The sequence below is a fragment of the Haliotis rufescens genome, unplaced genomic scaffold, assembly GCF_023055435.1.
Source record: "Haliotis rufescens isolate VD_foot unplaced genomic scaffold, xgHalRufe1.0.p SCAF_47, whole genome shotgun sequence".
In the NCBI taxonomy this organism is placed as follows: Eukaryota; Metazoa; Mollusca; class Gastropoda; order Lepetellida; family Haliotidae; genus Haliotis; species Haliotis rufescens.
The window spans coordinates 2278076-2297150 of NW_025964190.1; the positions used below are offsets into that span (position 1 = coordinate 2278076).

At 40.5% G+C, this 19075-nt stretch overlaps 1 protein-coding gene across 1 annotated transcript; it reads right to left on the reverse strand.

The window, feature by feature from the left end:
• Positions 1–7568: 7568 nt before the first annotated feature.
• On the reverse strand, positions 7569–18455 carry LOC124151271 (hemicentin-1-like). Its single transcript, XM_046523656.2, has 12 exons — positions 18323–18455; positions 17352–17672; positions 16800–17060; positions 16171–16431; positions 15174–15431; positions 14358–14657; positions 12357–12506; positions 11886–11919; positions 11557–11576; positions 10685–10765; positions 10094–10159; positions 7569–8488 (listed from the first exon to the last, which is right to left on the reverse strand). Exons 1-12 carry the CDS (start codon positions 18396–18398, stop codon positions 8451–8453), a joined length of 1866 nt encoding a protein of 621 aa, XP_046379612.2. The 5' UTR covers positions 18399–18455; the 3' UTR covers positions 7569–8450.
• Positions 18456–19075: the final 620 nt, after the last annotated feature.

The window sequence follows — 19075 nt, forward strand, 5'->3', positions numbered from 1 at the left end:
GTCTATACCAGGACTGGCGATCTCTATTACCTGTTTGTTTGTGGAGACAGAGGTAATACCTGGCCCATCTATGTTTCAACAACCAAGTATAGTGCAAGGGAATTAAAAAGTAGAAGTATATATATTAAGTACATTGAGTGCTGTCGAAAGGTGCCTGTCTGTCTTATGAATGCCTACAGGGTAAGGCCGCTTTTATTTAAAACACAACTTACATAATTTTTCAATATAATTGTTTTGTATAGACGCAACATGTTATAATTAAACGGAAATGATTAAGTCAACAAACCTGACGGTTGTTCACTGATAATATTACATGGTTACCACACACATACGTTTTGTTGATTAGCTTGATATACTAGTACTTACATAGTACATCCAGGCTTATGGTGTTACTGTTGATAGCGCTGTACTGACACCTCCAGGTACCCTCATCATCTGTACTGACTGATGTGATATTCAAGTAGAATACCCGCGTTTGTCCACTCACACACTCACAGGTGTACCCAGGAAGAGTGCTGAACTCTCTGCAGGTACCAGCATTGACAATACACGGAGCGTTTAATGATCTTCCTGTTACTGTTTGGAACGACAGTCCTCCTTGTAAGGAGCCTCTACCGGTGACAGAACAGGTAAACAGAAAGGTCTCATTCCTGACAGCAGAGGGGGACGAACCTTGTAGCCTCAATGACTGACCTGAAATTGCACAGATAGAGCTGTAAATTGTTCAGGTCATGGTTCGTGGTCCTTTTACGAAAGTCTGTATCGCAGCGAGACGTGAAACTATGAGCACATGCCTTTCGAGTGGGTTATCGATTATGCCGAATACAACACTATAATCAGAAGGAATGAAATCATACATAGTCTCATTATAACAGTGAACTAGTGGCTACAGGTATGTGACTTTTATAACGTGTTGAAAGTGGTGTAAGTAACGTTGTTCACTGCGACAGCTATTTACGTGCCCCTTACAGGGACAAAGAAATGCGGTTGAGATGCTATGTCTTGTACAACGGGTCGGGTGTATCTTGCACAATCACCCACGAATGTATTCACATTGTGATATAGACGGCTAGTTTGACACTCGATATGACCAGCTTTCAACGATATGCGTTAATCTAGTTCAGACACACGTGTTACTCTAAGGAATTATAATGCTCCTTGTAAGGAGCCACTACCGGCGACGGTACAGGTAAACTGAAGGGTCTCATTCCTGACAGCAGAGGAGGGCGAACCTTGTAGTATCACTGTTTGACCCAAAATTGCACAAGTAGGGGTATATATTGTTCAGACTATTGTTTGCATCACAGCTGGATTCGAAACGGTGAGTACATACCCTTCACGTGAGTTATCCTTAATGCTGAGTGAAGCACTATAACCAGAAGGAATGAAATCATGTATGTTTCCATAGTGACAGCAAGTCTTAATGTCTACATACATGGGACATATGTAACGTGTTGAAAGTGATGTTGGGAGCTGGGATAGCTATTTTCTTCCTTCTTCTGGGGAAAAGGAAGTAAGTTGAGTTGTCTAGGCCAGTTATAGCGTGTACAATGGGTCGGATGTGTATGACGCATTTACCCATGAACGTATATACATATCTTTATATATATATATAGATAGATAACATGCGACATGACCAGTTTAAAACGGTATGCGATAAATATTTCCAGACAATCAGTATAACCCATTCGTGTGAGATACATTTTATGTATACACGAGTCTGTGTTTGTGTGTGTGTGTGTGTGTGTGTGTGTGTGTGTGTGTGTGTGTGTTTGTGTGTGTGTGTGTGTGTGTGTGTGTCACCTCTTGACATCTAGCAGCAGATAAGTGAATCAGTAGGAATCAGATATGTATGAAATGATCTCTTTATTGTTCATAAGAGGTCCTGCGTACCGAGCACCTGCCACAAATTTGGCGAAGTTAAGCGACGTTGGTTACTGGATCGGAAAGAACGACTAGACATACGAATCGATTATGTTCGTCAGAATAGTAAATACAAGTTGTTTGATTAATGTTACAACATTCAAGGCCTTAGTAAAGCTTTTAAAACGTGTGATGGTAGCGATGTGGAGGATATTGTTTTTTGCTGATGCAATCGCTTATTTTGACTTGCACCATGTTCAAGTGAATTTGCCAGGTAATCAATTGACTTGCCTTTGCATGTGTTTCCGATGAATACCCCTAATGGGGCAGGATATGTTAAGCTTTTCCGCGACTCAGGGAATCCTCACTGTTGAGACAGACTAACAGGCCCTAAACGGTAGTGGTTGTAACAACTCATTTAACAATGTCAATTAATGCCGCCACCATTTTGGACACAGACAAGGCCGTGGTGGCGCTTTGAAGATAACAAAATGATTAAATACAGCCTGGGAGTGTTGTTCCAAAAGTCAACCAAACATTGGCTTTTGTTCCTGTCGTAGGCGTCGTTTCATCTCCTCCCAGACATGTTCTGGAGAAACAGCCTGCCATTGCAGTACAGCAACGTTATGCTGCCTCATAATGCCTGTTTCAACACGTGCAACATATTCGAGCGAGCATTCCCTTGCACAAGGGTTGACCATGATCTCAAACGCCGTCATTCCGGTACCGTTACCAGTTTGCTGTACTCTCCCGTGAGTTGTGGTGTCTGGCGATACCATTACACGTTCTCCTGGGCGCCTGTAGACCTTTACACAACCATCAGAGCCGTCCAGATGACAGACGGACCTCAGATACTTCTAGGCGTGCCTGACGGTGACGTGGAACCAAAATTGGACGTATCGCTGGCCGTCGGGGCCGGATGTTGTGCTCCCTCAATCGGTTGCATACAGTTCTGCCTTAAGTTGGTTTCAACCAAGAAGTTTTCCGAGCTGTAAAGGTGGCAGTTTGGTATTGATTCGACAGATGCACCAAGCAAATATGGTTTCATGTTGAGTTGACGTACCACGTGTACCATCGGCCCGTTGCAAGTTCTGAGTGTTGCCCTGCTTTAGATGACGTCTAAAAAGGGATGACATGACTTTGTTTTGATGAATCTTAAAATGTCAGGAAATTTCGTTTTGCACCATTCCTGTTTGCAGCATGCCCATGGTGCTTAGACGTTGAATTTCGTCAAGATTTGGCATTGTGTATGCGGTACTTACAAAAGTGTCTTTAAGAACACCTGGTAGCTAAACAATCATTTATTGCTGTTCACATAAAAAAACACATGTGTTAGGCTGCCAACAACCATCCGAATTGTGCCCAATGAATAAACACGTGAAAAATGTGAATCACGACATTAAAATCGAGAGGATGTCTTCCTCAATATGTATTGAAAAATGCATTATTTAATTTCAGTGTGATAATAAAATTGTGTTTATTGATCTTTTTATGAATCACAGTTATCTTTTTTCCTTAGTGCATATTCCCCACGGGTGTCTTTCTCTGAGATAGGTATTATTTATATATTTTATTTAACCTTTCAATTTCAAAACAACGGGTATAAGTGGGAATTATATTGCCATGATTACTGCAACAAATTCACTGCAGATATTGACGTATAGAGAAATCACTCACCCTCTTAACTTTTGTGCATAAAATTCTGATAGTAACTGAATGGTTGACAGATATATTAACAAACTACACGTGTATGGATAAAACTGTCATCACTTTTGAACACATAATAATGGTCTAACAAAGGGGTCAAAACCGTGCTCAATTATATATTTCTCCCAATTATGAACCACCCTCCTTTTGAACCCTTTCTTTAAACTAAAAATACATCCAAATACACATACACTTAACAGTTTTGAATTCTGTTGGAAACACTCTGGTCTGTGATATCACCCCCAGTCATTGTAGGCCAAACAGAATTATTAAAACCTTTGACAACTAGGATATCTCTACTTTTGACATTTTACTAAATCTTCATTTGCGGCGTTATTTCGTGTTTGCTTTGAAATCAATTTATCGAATATTTACTCAATACCAGAACGCCGAACTGAACTTTCATCCATATTGCATAGTGTGGTCAAAATCCCGCGTGTGGCGGTTATGTGACCCCTATTACATCACATTAAATTCAAAGGTGCGTCGTTGAAAATACAAAGATTTATCCCAAAAGAATTTCCACACCAAAACAAATAGTAAACGTATAATGAGGGGCAAAAGAAACTATACCTTTTCATCGATTGTATCACATGTTTGATTTTCAATTTGAAATATTCCTATGTTAGCATCATAATATAAAAATGAATCATATGTTTCATTTTCAATTGAAAATATCCTATGTTAACACCATTATATAGAAAATAACTGTACTGGCGCTTATTCGGCACTCAAAATACATTTCCAAGTGGTTTAATTTTTTAATGATATAATTTGAATTAAAAACTTTCAAGAAATGAAAAAGTGTTTTGTCATAATACACAGCTGCTGATAGGTGTCTTAGACATTTAATCTTTGAAAATCAATAAATTTGCTTTTTTCGGCACAAATTTACCATATTAAAAACATGGTAGGGGACATGTGGTTGCAAATTCTATCCTTATCCAAGGGTTCTTTGAAAAACAAAGTCGGTATACTTTCTTTTGCCCCTCAGTTTATATCACAATTTGCTGAGTTCGTTGTGAGGCGGTCAGGCTCTCGGACATTATAAACATAGGCAAGAATCCATCAGAGTGAAACACATGGAACCACTCTCGTTAATGTTGAAATCCCGATGGTTAAACATTAGTTTTAGAATATTAAACACAAAAGTACTGTGCAACGGATGTTAAGTCTTCACTTATAGTAGGATCAAAAGTAAAAAGGTGGTTTTTAATGCAAGTAGTTTTTTTCAGTAATTAAAATAGCGAGAAACATAGCAGTTGACAGACAGGAAGAATATGTGTGTCCTCTTTGAAATAGCGGATTGCAATAGATAAGAGAAACCAACAATGACAACTATATTTTTCAGTACTCCCTGAACACTTTGATAAAAATGTCTATGTCTCATTTAATAGCTATGCATCTATTACGTGTCCTGTTGGTGAAAGAGTAATATTTTGTTGATAAAGAAGTGACGGAAATAACGTGCATGTTATGTTGTTAAATCCATGTATTTATTTCAATACTGTTGAATACTTTGGGGATTCGATTGTTTTACAAGGACTAGAGTGAAATAAGATATTTGTAATTTGGACACAAGCTTTTTTTGCATTTTGACGCACAGAGAACTCCAATTTTCAAATTTCATAGAAACACACATTTCTTTTACAACTAATATTTCACCCTGAAAGACCTGGTTGAGTCAATTTTTATGATAGACATTCAGATAAATGTGACACGATGCTTGTCGACATGAAGGATTTTCACCAGTAGATCTTCAATCACATAAACATCATGGATGTAAATAGTTCGTAAATAATGTGTAGTGTCTCTTGTCCTTTAATGATGCGTTGGAGCCAAGAATTTTACACTAAAAGTCAAAATGTAAAAAAATACGGCTTTACCTTCCTGTTAAATTGAACTAAGTGTGTTTCACAACTGGCTTGTGTGGTGCAGCGCCACAACGTTCTTAAATGTCACATCACGGTACCGTTTTGAAATGTCACTTAAGGATATAAATTGAGGGTGAAATGTTGATTAAATTATACCGTTTTTTTCATAATTGAACGACGAATCCATATTTTGCCAATTATGTAAAATATTTAAGATACTATTCATGTTACGTTTTTGCAAAACTGTCAGAGAAATTCCCCTATATGTCTCTATGGTTAAGTTCGAATGTTAATAAGCGTGCCTATCGGAATGGATATCAACCCTTTCGTTCCTCAACTACACAGTCATCTAACCCGTGGTGTGTCCGCAGCGTCCCATTTCCTGAGCCTACTTGACAAATTAAGCATTTAAATCCTTTATGAACGGATCTGAATACTTGACGGACTGACTCTACAACCCTAAACATCGTGATTGGGGGAAGTTTAAGTTTGAGGTGTGGGAGGGTGTGTGGGGTGGGGTGTTGTTTAGGCAGGGGCACAGGTTTTGGGTAGGGAAGAAACACTAATAGTTTTGACAATGTTATTATTGAAACTGGAGCCGTTTACTGATTTAGATTTTCAGCCATCTAGACTACATGGACCTCGATGTTTGAAAAAAACAACTTCATAGATAACCATGTGTTTGGTAAGACATCCAGGTCAACAGTTCTGCCGTGAGGTAAATGAAGAGACTCCCCTGAACGCAGCATGCTTCTGTTCTTGCACGTTGCTAACGACCCGCCATGAAGCCGATACGGGGAGGTGATAGGGTCCGTTTCATAAAAGTAGCAAACGGTTATAGGGACTGTTTCATATAAGTAGCAGAAGGTCATACGGTCGTTTCCTATCGGCAGCAGACAGCCTCCGTGGTATAGTGGTAGAGCGTCCGCCGGAGAGCTTCATACCAAAAGACGCTAAAGATGGTACTTGTTGTTAACCTGCCGGAATTAAGGAGCTAAAAAAGGATTGGTCGACTAAGAGTCTGTGTCTGAGAAGGGTATTCATGTTCAACTACGGCATGGTATCTCAGAGAACTAGCACTATAAAATCAACTTTAGTCCGGACTAGTACACATATACACAACGCTATACACACGTCGCTATATTAGTGTAATAGTCTCGGACGCGACGTTAAACTCCATCTCACTTCACCACATATCAGCAGCAGAAGGTAATGAGATCTGTTTCACATCAGCAGCATATGTTTCCGACAAAACTTTTTAATGTAAACACAAACTTTGACAATGGAATATATCATGTACTTAATGTGAACGTTAAAACAAGTAATATAATTGAAATGGATAGAATTATCATAAAAATGCCCGCATGTTATCAGATATCTTGGTGCCACTGTGACGACGGGCTGCTATCTATTCTTTTGGTACGTGACCTTTTGGCGTCACGTTCCTTGTTTGTGACGTCTTGTATTGTGTTCTATGACACTGCTTTTTGTAAATCAGTCACCTCCGCTGTGAGATTTAGTTCTCCATAATTTTGAATAAACAAGGTCACAAACGTTGTTTTTATTAAAAATAATGTCTTTCTATCATAATTAATGATATTAAAACTCAAAACAGTGTCGAATAACGAATTTCTGTACCAGAATTTATATATGTGAGGTGGGTATTTGAAAATCCAAAATGGCTTTAACTGATAGTATACAGTCTCATATTAGATCAGTAAGAACCATCTTGGATTTAACTGACGGTATACGGGCGCAAATGGGGTTACTAGTTCTGCTGCCTGATTGGTCAATCTCACTTTGATAATAAGGTTTGTTTCACATCAACAGCAGTAGGTAATATGGTCTGTTTCTAATCCGCAGCAGAAAGAAATATGATCTGTCTCATAGCAGCAGCAGAATATAATAGAGTCATTTTCACAGCAGAAGATAAGAGTGAGTGTGAGTGGATTTTATGCGGCTTTTAGCAATATTCCGCAAGATCACATTGAACCAACATGGCAAAACAAACTAGTTTGTTTAATTGTGTCACATGTAGAAACATAGAGATCGAATGTATCACTTCTTACACACACAGTAACTACATCTATAACATATACAGTGTTAAGATACAAAGTACTGTTAGATAATAGAAACAATATACACACTGGAAAGATACAAAGTACTGTTAGAATATAGGAACAATATATACTGTGGAAATATATGAGGTACTGTTAAATAATAGAAACAATAACTATATACAATGGAAAGATACATACTATCCGCGGAGGCAGTCACAGATTACAGAATATACATGTGACAATGTGTACACTCAGACTTATTAATCCGGACGGTACCGGTTCCACTGAAATTGTCCGGATTTACAAATGTCCAGATTACTTGGTTAACGAACTATGGGTAACGACTAATTATATACAGACGTTGTTCCTGATTAACAGGTCCCAGATTGACGAAGATTAATCTACTTCCATCTCACACCCGGATCGTTACATATGTGGCTTGAAACTTGGTTTATTTGTTTGTCTGTTGTATAACGCAGCACTCAGCAATATTCCAGCTATATGATGGCGGTAAATAATTGAGTCTGAACAAGACCATCCAGTCATTGGCACCATGAGCGTCGATCCACACAATTGGGATACGATGACATGCATCAACCAAATCAGCGAGTCTGACCAACCGACACAGTTAGTTGCCTCTTCAGACAAGCATTGGTTGCTGAAGACCTAACCCGCATTTTACTGGCCTTGAACTTGGTAGTCATCCCCCTGATCGTCACATATGAAACTTGAAACTTGGTAGTCACGCTCCCATTGTTACTTATGTAGCTAGGAACTTGGTTTTCAGACACTGATTGCTACATATGTATATTGGAACTGGTTAGTCACAACCGGGTCGTTGCATATGTAGCTTAGTACTGGAAAGACGCACCCTCATTAGCACTTATGTAGCTTGAAACGCAGTCACGACCTGATTGTTTGACATGATAAGCTGGGAACTTGGTAGTCATTCTTGTTCCGCTGTCTCTTTTCCACCTTCATAATCTGAAACAAGATGCACAGTAGGGGATGTAAACAATTATAAATCCGTCCTTATATAGTCTTAGATGTCAGGATTGGTTGCACGGTTTAGTGGATAGAGCGGCTGCCTTGGGAGAGTTTTCGATCCAAGGACGTGTCATACCAAAAGACGTTAAAAGATGGTACCTGCTGTTATGCTGTCTGGTGTTCAGTATTTAGAGGATAAAACAAGGAGTTGTCAGCTCGAACTCAGTATACTGTCTCTGAGTGGGGTGTCAATGTTCAACTGTGGCCAGGTGTCTCAGTGGGCTAGCACCATAAAAACGACATTCGTCTGGACCAGTAATAGCAGCCACACACGTACAAACACACGCGCACGCACACACGGTCATGCATGTTACTACATAAGTGCAATAATGTTGCATTTCACGTCGCTCAGCCAGGATGGGTTGACAAGCAGTATGAACATTTCTCTTTCCCATCTTTGACATCGTCTTTTGTTGGTTACCGAGCCATGTTTGAATCGTTGGTTACACAATGGCTCCCACTGCTGCAAAAGCAGCACTCAACAAATCTGTGACACAACTTCTTATCTCATACCCCAGGCTTATCCCAGATTTGAAGAGGTCATATTACGACGGTGTTGTATTGGCCATTCTCGATACGCTCATGAATATTTATTGAAAGGTCAGGATCCTCCTATTTGAATCCCTTGTGATGAAAGAATCACCTTGTCCTGCTTGAATGTACTGATTTTCCCATCACAAGGGATAAATATTTCAAATCATCCTCTCTTAATGATCTTTCTAATAGTATTACTACTCATTTAATGATTTCGGATGTTTAAAAGAAATAGAGCTTACTGATCAACTTTATATTTGTGTGGATAGTTTTTTTTTATAATACTGGTAGCGTTTAATCTGTATCTTAGATGGTGAGTGACTGTATCCTCAAAGGGGGTTGAGGTAGAGGAGAATTATTGTCCCCTTAATGATATGTAAGTCCACATCCTCAAAATGCGTTTTTTCAAAGCACAGTTTTTAAACGTTGTACATATGTTTTTTTTCAACTGATGACTAAATTGCGTACAATCGCCAGCCACTGATGGGATGGTGTAGATCCCGCTGGGGTCCATGCAGGTAGCAAAGGTACTGTAAGTCCCCATGGCCCCTAGTATTGTGATCTACCTTCAGTTGCTTACGATCTACAGCCTTTTTTTAAATTTTGAATTGTTACATATATTGATATCTTTTTATGTTTGCATGCTAGTTTTAAATATAAATCTGTGATATTCTAGTAATGTTACTGTCCATCGATGACAGGTTTTTATTTAGTCAAAATATATGTCTTAATAATGTTATGTGACTTCTCGTCACGATGTGGCTGAAATGTTGCTGATGTGACGTTAAATATTTACTCACTCACTCACTCACTCACTCACTCACTCACTCACTCACTCACTGACCATCAGGGTGGGCTGACAGGCAGTATCAACATTTCTCTTTGCCATGTTGTTACTTTTGTGAACATAAATAGTAGTATTAATCTTGGTCAGTTAAAGTGACACATGCAATTGCCCCTGAAATAGGTTTACTGAAACTACATGTGTTTCATGCATAACATAATTACCTTCGCAAACTCCACCGGCCCCTTGATTTTGGTAGACGGATTCCTTTTTAACCATACCAACCGGCTCTACAAAAAATAAATCAATATCAAGTTTTGTCAAGTGAAGTTTAACACATAATGAAAAACGAGGCTTTCACGATCATTGAAAATAAGACATAGGCATCGACATGACCATATTTAACAGTCAAACAAACTAGCTACCCGCTTTTTGTGTAGAGAGAAAAATACAGAGCATACAAGAAGCCAGTGTGTATTAAAGAGCTGCCCGAATCAAGGTTCCGTGGAGACTCTGGGTTGGAATCTCTCTGCAGAAACATATATTGGTCGTAAGAGATGTCTAGATGGATCTAATGGTCAGACTCCGTGACATGGTTAATGGCGTGTAAACGTATCATTACGACGTGTACCGTTGCTAGTAATATCAATAACTGGAATGTCTGGTCCAGGTTCGATTATTTACAGGCCACCAATATATAGCTTGGACATTGGGATGTTTAAGACCACACGAACCCCTTTTCCCTACCACCAACCCATCCCCGCATGGGTGAAGCCTTAAACAATATCTCGATTTTAACAAACTATGGTACCAACCTTTATCGCTGTTTGCCATGTCCAATTTCTCATATTCGTTATTCTGAGGGGCATGCTCATCAAGGCTTGCATAGGCTCCATCTTCAAATACATTAATTGAATGCATCAGTAAAATATGATTAACTTGACATTACTTAAATGTAACATATCATGACCATGCAGAGTAATACATATAATACTAATTAATGTCCAGTAATGTCTTCACACAAATTGTATGTGATTCGTTCTGAAACACATTTTATTCTTATCATTGCTAATGTCAACATGTGCTATTCAAGCTGCATATATGTGTGCTTAAAAGAGATTAGCAGGATGTATTACCATTAAAAACTTATTGTGAGTGATTTAACACATTTTAATTTTAATGACTGATGATGTCCACGTGTGCTATTTTACGTGTTTATATATGTGTGTTTAAAATAATTAAACAGGATTTATTACCATTTCAAAACCTAAAATATAGTTGAATTACTGAATGCAATGTTTCCTCACAATAAAGGTGGGTGTGACCTGCGCAGGATAATGTTTATAATGAGATGACAGACTAACAATCTAACTTTTGCGTCTTTAGTGTTATATGATTGGTTGGTTGGTTGGTTTCTTGTTTAACGCCGCACTCAGCAATATTCCAGCTATATGACGGCGGTCTGTAAATAATCGAGTCTGGACCAGACAATCCAGTGATTAATATCATGAGCATTGATCCACGCAATTGGGATCAATGACATGTATCAACTAAGTCAGAGAGCCTGACCACCCGATCCCGTTAGTCGCCTTTTACGACAAGCACAGTCACCTTTTACGGCAGGCATGGGTTGCTGAAGACCTATTCTACCCCGGAAACTTCACGGGTCGGACACTGATGAAGTTACCTTGGTTTGGTGTGCTGTGTCTGGAACAAACCAACGGATGTAACGTTAGAAAACATCCTTGGTTCAATACACTGTACATAGAGAACCAAAATATCAAATCTCATTAAACAAGTATTTGAAAGAAAATTCTGTCGGTGATTGTTAAAAGGTTATCTGCGTCCACTGAAAAGCGATTTTGACAAACGATAGGGATGACAACAGGAGTTTGTCCAATTGGGTGAGAATGTTGTACGCCCATATATTTGATGATCTGGAGTCTGATAATTCTCTGTCGTTGACGCTTTCTATTTCTTTGATTAATTGAATTAGACAGATATTGTGCATCTTACCCTTGTGACTCTATTTCGATGGTTTCTGTTTGATCTGTAAGTGGAGTATTAATCTTGACATTATTGCATGTAATCCTAAATCAATATATGTAACGTTAACATAAAACTATGTCTGTTTAAATATAACTGCATGGTTTCCAATGTCTCCTTCGTAAGTTAGAATATTTCCAAAAGTTCAAACTTACAAAACACGAATATCCTTAAGTCATCGCGTATTACTGAACGGCTCGAAAGTCGAAAGCAACACGTGGCTATAATACGTCACAATGGAATATACCCTTCTGCTCATGTACCTTGCAAAACAAACAGTTGAGTAAACATTGTACTGCTCTGCATTGTCCTCCTGTGAGGCAGAGCCTACACTCAACTATTTCTTCAATTGCTACCTTTAAAACGACTGTAAAGTAACTACTGTAAAGGTCGAACGTTTCTGCTCAACTAAACACATATGGCTACAAGTCATATAATTACCTTTGTTAACCGTTTCAATGTGTTCATGGTTTCGTCGCCACATCAATACAATGATAACAACTAAGACAAGTACCACAGGCAGCAAAACTCCAACTCCAATTCCAATCCCTCGTCCAAGTCGATCTGGTTGTGACTGACCAGTAGCACTGCCTGGAACAGTGGGGTGACATGTGCATACACAGTTCCAAAAATAGACACATACTGGTTCAACTAGGCCGTAGCCAAAGGCTGATACACAGCACAACCAAATTCATGTGTGTTCTGTTAATGTGTATGCTGACAGCGAACTGTAGGGCAGTGTAGAAGCATTCGCTTGCCACGCTCAAGACCCAGCTTGCATATAGCGTCAAGTGGCATAAAATCATATTCATTCACTCACTCTTAAGCAACACAATCAAACAGTCATACTTTTTTCTGTGAAACATCCTAGCCACATAAAGAAACTGTGCACGGACAAAATATATTCTTGATTGAAATACAACACAGCAAGAACAAAATGATGCAGACGCTGTAGCAGCTGACTGATCGGACCATAAGAAAATGTCAACCTGAACAACATCTGTTACGATGACGTCAGAAGATCAAAATGGAGTAGGGGGTCAAACGACAAAGTCACAAAGTCAATAACGGGTATGACCACCCTGTGCGTGAATCACAGCAGTGCATCGGCGACGCATGGATTCCACCAAATGGGCATGGAAGGCCTAGGGAATGGCCTGCAATATCCTCCTCAAATCCTGTGCCAAGTCACGGACGTTATCTGGAGGATGTGGAAGACGACGCAGACGGCGCTCCATTTCATCCCACACATGCTATATGGGGGAGAGATCTGGAGAATTTGCAGGCCATGGCAGCAACATGACATTATTATGGTGAAGGAAATCCATTGCGACCCTAGCTGTGTGAGGACGAGCGTTGTCCTGTTGAAATGTCAATCCCTGGCCATGACGTTGCAGGAAAGTAATGACCACAGGCCTCAGTATCTCTGTAGCCAACACCGGTGAGATTGCCCTGAACAACCACCAAAGGGGTTCGGTGCCGTGCTGTTATCCCACCCCAAATCATCACAGAGCCACCTCCAAAACGATTCCTCTCCACAATACAGTTGCGTGCATAACGTTCTCCCAAACGGCGGTAGACACGTTGGCGCCCGTCACTGTGGGAAATGTTGAATCTCGATTCATCTGTAAAGACAACATTTCTCCACCATATTCGAGGTTAACGAACATGATTTCGACACCATCTTAGACGGTTGACGCGATGACGGTGTGTCAGGACGGGACGTATGGCAGGGCGTCGTGATCGAATCCCGTACTGACGTAAACGATTCCTGACAGTGTCGGGATGGATACGGCGCAGTCCAGGAATTGTCTTGGACGTCGTTACTGCCGTTTGGAACCTGTGTCGGAGATGTGTAACTCGAATCCATCAGTCCTGTCTTGGCGTCGTAACTTGGGGACGTCCTGAACGTGGGTGGTCGGCAACGTCAGTTGTGTTCTGATAACGCCTCACCAATACCGATATCGTGTTACGATGGCATTGGAAATGTGTTGCCACCTGTTGTTGCCTCATTCCCGCTCGGATCATTCCAATGGCTTCATGACGCTGTGCAGCTGTCAATCTTGGCATGATTTGCATGTGATATGCTTGTGTCTGCGCCTGAGAAGTTTTGAATTTTTGAATGACCACAGATCATGCTTTCCAAAGTGACAGCGAATTTTGAGTTGCACATGCTGTGTACAGCTGCACAGGATGCACGTGCAGTAACACATTGCACGTCCATAGGCCCCCATCAATGACGTCATATCGCATGGCACGTGCATGAGCGTTTGAATGTCTCCAATTATTGCTGTGTTCAAACCTATATTTCATATATGGACGGTGTGCCCTTATATCTATATTTTCTCCGTGCACAGTTTCTTTATGTGGCTAGTATACATATGTGCAACATGACAATGTATTTTGTAGACATGAAAAAAATTAATGTAACATCAAACTCACTTGCTGGTGAAAGTCTGTAAAGCAGTATACTTTCCCCAAAAGAGTTATTCATCCACAGTGCATATGTCCCGTAGTCCTTGGAGTGTACAATCCTGACAATAAGGACTGTCTGTAAGTCTGAGCTGAATACAGTGTAGTCAGTAGCATCGTCTATATTCTCCAGGTGCCCGCTATCATATCTCCACCAGGTGAAATGTGGCAACGGGTTGGATGCAGCTGTAGCCATCATGGCAGCTGTGTCGTTGATTTGTCGAATTATTGTTGGACAAAAATCCTTCTGCATATCTCGTTGTGGACGATCTGATCAAATGTAAAAAAACTATGTTGATAATTACAAAAAAAATGGAAGAATTGTGTTGTTTGAATATATTATCTTTAATAATTTCATAATATCAAGAATTATTTTTCTAATGTCTTATTCATCTTTATAATAGTTGTTCAGTGATAGTTGTCTGCTGATTATCACTGACATGGACATGCAAGGAGTGCTGTCTCTTTTTTCGGCTGTCACTTCAAATACAAGAATTACCTGAAGAAGATAAGTTTCATCAATACATATTGTTATCGATTGTCCATGCTCACCATTTCGTGGACACCTTGTGTCATCACTATATTGGACAGTAATTATGAAATTATGAAATTGTCAGAATCGTCAATTGACTTTGTTTTTGCAGATATTCTTATGACTATTAAAATGGCTTTAATATACTTACACTACACTTGAATATGGACATTTTGAACTGGACTCTAACGTATACATTATAGTCCTGTTTAGACAATGTGGACAACAGATATTGCAACGTAGTAATTACTCACACTGTACATCGATGTCGACCTTGGCCATATCCGACAGTCCTGCATTGTTGGTGGCAGTACAGGTGTACATCCCTCCCTGGTTCCTGTTGACGAGCCTGTCTAGTACAGCCCCATCCTCGCTGTACCCTCCTGGACCTGTCCGCCTGTAGCGTGTTGTTGGGGGGTTGCCGGATGTGATGTTACTGCTGCAGTCTATATCAGGACTGGAGTTCTCTATCACTTGTTTCTTTGTCGGAACAGAGGTAATACTTGGCCCATCTATGTTTCAACAATAAAGAAGGGAATGTGATGTTACTGCCACAGTCTATGTTTAGGCTGGAACTCTCCGTCACGCTGTTAGCAGGAGGCACATATGTTATTGTTAGAGCATCTGCATGGTGATTGCTATTAGTTTGTTTTTGTATACATAAATCATCACGGCCAGAGAATAATCGGCCTGGATTATCCTCCGAAATAGATTTCATTGGGCTTGAAAGGCAAAATAGTGGTGAAAATAACATGAAAATCAGTGATAACACCAGGTGTTCCCAAAAAGGGTAAGCACCGACCTCTGTTTGTGAACTCTGCCATCAACGCAAAAGGAGACACATGTTCCCTGTGCCTGTTGCAGTAGGGTCACGCTTGTAGTAAGAAAGGAACTCGGCTTGGGCAAATTGGTAGACCAAGAAGAATCCAGTGGTTTAATTAAACACCACTCTATGGTCTTAGAACTCAAAATGTATGATATTTATCAGTTTAAGGATCTCCCAGTTTCATTTAGACAAACTGCAAGTGCTATACTTGAACAGGTGTAAGTGAATGTTGTAACAACTAGGCTACCCCATGACGAGGTACAGAAGCTGATGACAACAAGGCCTCGACTGTCCTGATTATTTCCATGAGAACTGCACAATGCTGCTAAACATTGTAAACGCATAGCCCATTTTCAATTAAAGTTGACGGGACACTAAATGTATTCAAAACATGCTTATACATTGTGGGAGGATGTGATACTGACACTGCACATTGATGTTGACCGGGGCTGTGTCTGACAGTCCTGCTGTGTTGGTGGCAGTACAGGTGTACATCCCTCCCTGGTTCCTGTTGACAAGCCTGTCCAGTACAGCCCCATCCTTGCTGTACCCTCCTGGACCTGTCCACCTGTAGCTTGTCGTTGTTGAAGGGTTGCCGGATGTGATGTTACTGCTGCAGTCTATGTCAGGTCTAGCGTTCTCTGTCACGTTCTGGTTGGTAGGTACGCTGGTAATTGCTGGGGCGTCTGGTGGAAATAAATTTCACATCATTGGAATATGAAACGCCAATACCAGAGAATAAACTGTCTCGGTCATTTTGAAACCTACCTTATTATTAATGCTAATGTTAATGCATAGGAAAATGTTACCAGTTACATTTAAGAATAAAAAGAGATACTGCTACCACCAAAGTCTTTGGACCATTTTTCTCAGGTGTTTGAAAACCCACACCATAATAGAACCAACAAATTAATAAATGACCGACTCTCTTGAATCATCGCAAATTTACATCCGGTACATGCCGTCCGATGTCGGTATAACAATAGTGCTTGAAGGTCGAGGTCATAGAATACGTTTTGTACGTCTAACGTCAGTAAGAATGTAGCATGCTTACACTGAACCGTCACATTGACCTGAGCTGTGTCTGACAGTCCTGCAGTGTTGGTGGCAGTACAGGTGTACATCCCTCCCTGGTTCCTGTTGACAAGCCTGTCTAGTACAGCCCCATCCTTGCTGTACCCTCCTGGACCTGTCCACCTATAGCTTGTCGTTCTTGGGGAGTTGCCGGATGTGATGTTACTGCTGCAGTCTATATCAGGACTGGCGTTCTCTATTACTTGTGTGTTTGTGGGGACAGAGGTAATACCTGGCCCATCTATGTTTCAACAATAAAGAATCGTGCAAGGGAATGAAATAGTGGAAGTATATATATTAAGTACATTGAGTGCTGTCGAAAGGTGCCTGTCTGTCTTATGAATGCCTACAGGGTAAGGTCGCTTTTATTTAAAACACAACTTACATAATTTTTCAATATAATTGTTTTGTATAGACGCAACATGTTATTTTTTAAAAGTAACTGATTATTTCAACAAACCTAACAGTTGTTTACTGAAAATATTACATGGCTACCACACACACGTTTTGTTGATTAGCTTGATATACTTACATAAAACATCCAGGCTTATGGAGTTACTGTATGTACCGCAGCACTGACACATCCAGGTACCCTCATCCTGTGTAATGGCTGATGTGATATTCATGTAAAACCCCTGCGTTTGTCCACTCATACACCCACAGGTGTACCGAGGAAGTAGAGTGCTGATTTCTCTGCAGGTACTAGCATTGACATTACACACATTGTAAAATCTCATTCCGTTTGCTTTTCGGAACGACATTCTACCTTGTAAGGAGTAACTACCTTCGACGACACATAACAACTGAAAGGTCTCATTCCTGACAGCAGAGGAACCTTGTAGCCACAACTGACCTGAAATTGCACCGATAGAGCTATAAATTGTTCAGGTCATGGTTCGTGATCCTTTAACGAAAGTGTGTATCGCAGCTAGACGTGAAACTATGAGCACATACATTTCACGTGGGTTATCCATAATGCCGAATAAATCACTACAATCAGAGCAATGAAATCATACATATTCTCATTTTTACAGCGAACCTTAGCGACTACATGTATGAGACATTTATAACGTGTTGAAAGTGGTGTTAGTAACGCTGTTCACTGCGACAGCTATTTACGTGCTCCTTCCAGGGACAGAGAAGTACGGTTTGTTATGTAGGCCAGCTATATCTTGTACAACGGGTCGGCTGTATATTGCACCCACGAACGTATTCACATTGTGATATAGACCGCGAGTTTGACAGGCGATATGACCAGCTTTCAACGATATGCGTTAAGCTAATTCAGACACCCGTGTTCCTCTAGGGTGTAAAATGCACCTTGTAAGGAGACACCACCGGGGACGGTACAGGTAAACTGAAAGGTATCATTCCTGACAGCAGAGGAGGGCGAACCTTGTAGTATCACTGTTTGTCCTGAAATTGCCCACATAGGGGTATACATTGTTCGAGTATTGTTCTCGATACTTCAAAGTAGCTGGAGTGGAAACGGTGAGTATATACCTTTCACGTGAGTTATCCTTAATGCAGAGTGAAGCACTATAACCAGAAGGAATGAAATCACTTGTTTTCCCATCATAACAGCAAGCCTAAATGTCTACATACATGGGACATATGTAACGTGTTGAAAGTTCTGTTGGTAACTGCGATAGCGCTGGGAAGGAGCTTGACGTAACAGAAGCGTGTGTCACGGGGCTCGTCAATAGTCTGCAGTATGACCTGATAAGAACATTTGTAGTTGACGACATGAAACTGCAAACAGCAAAATGTAATCACTTCATGAACTTGCACAAATACTACCGTCAAGAAATGAGGTGAGTGAATTTGGTTTAGCTCCGCTTTTAACAGTATTCCAGTTATATCGCGGCGCCTTAGCTTAATGTGGGAGGAAAGCCAGAAGTGATGCAGGTCTCAGACGTTTACCACTTCGGTGAAACCCACGTGCATGGGTATGGTGCTGACAAAATTAGACACATAATCGGGGCGAACCGGGATTCGAACGCACAATCATAGGTTTCTGGAGTGCCCAAGGGACGCAACTCTGCACAGCGAATCGCGACACCTTAGACGACTGGGCCACCCGTGCCCCCTCAAGAAGCAAGGGAAGAACAGGGTAGTGGGTCAAATAAAGTGACATCTCCAAGCTGCTGTACGTCACAAGTGTCTGACGGAAATCACCGTACCTTATGAAAAGAACACAAACATCTTGCATTTGAAAGAATAATTACAATTCGTGTCATGTGCTATCTGTGTGTG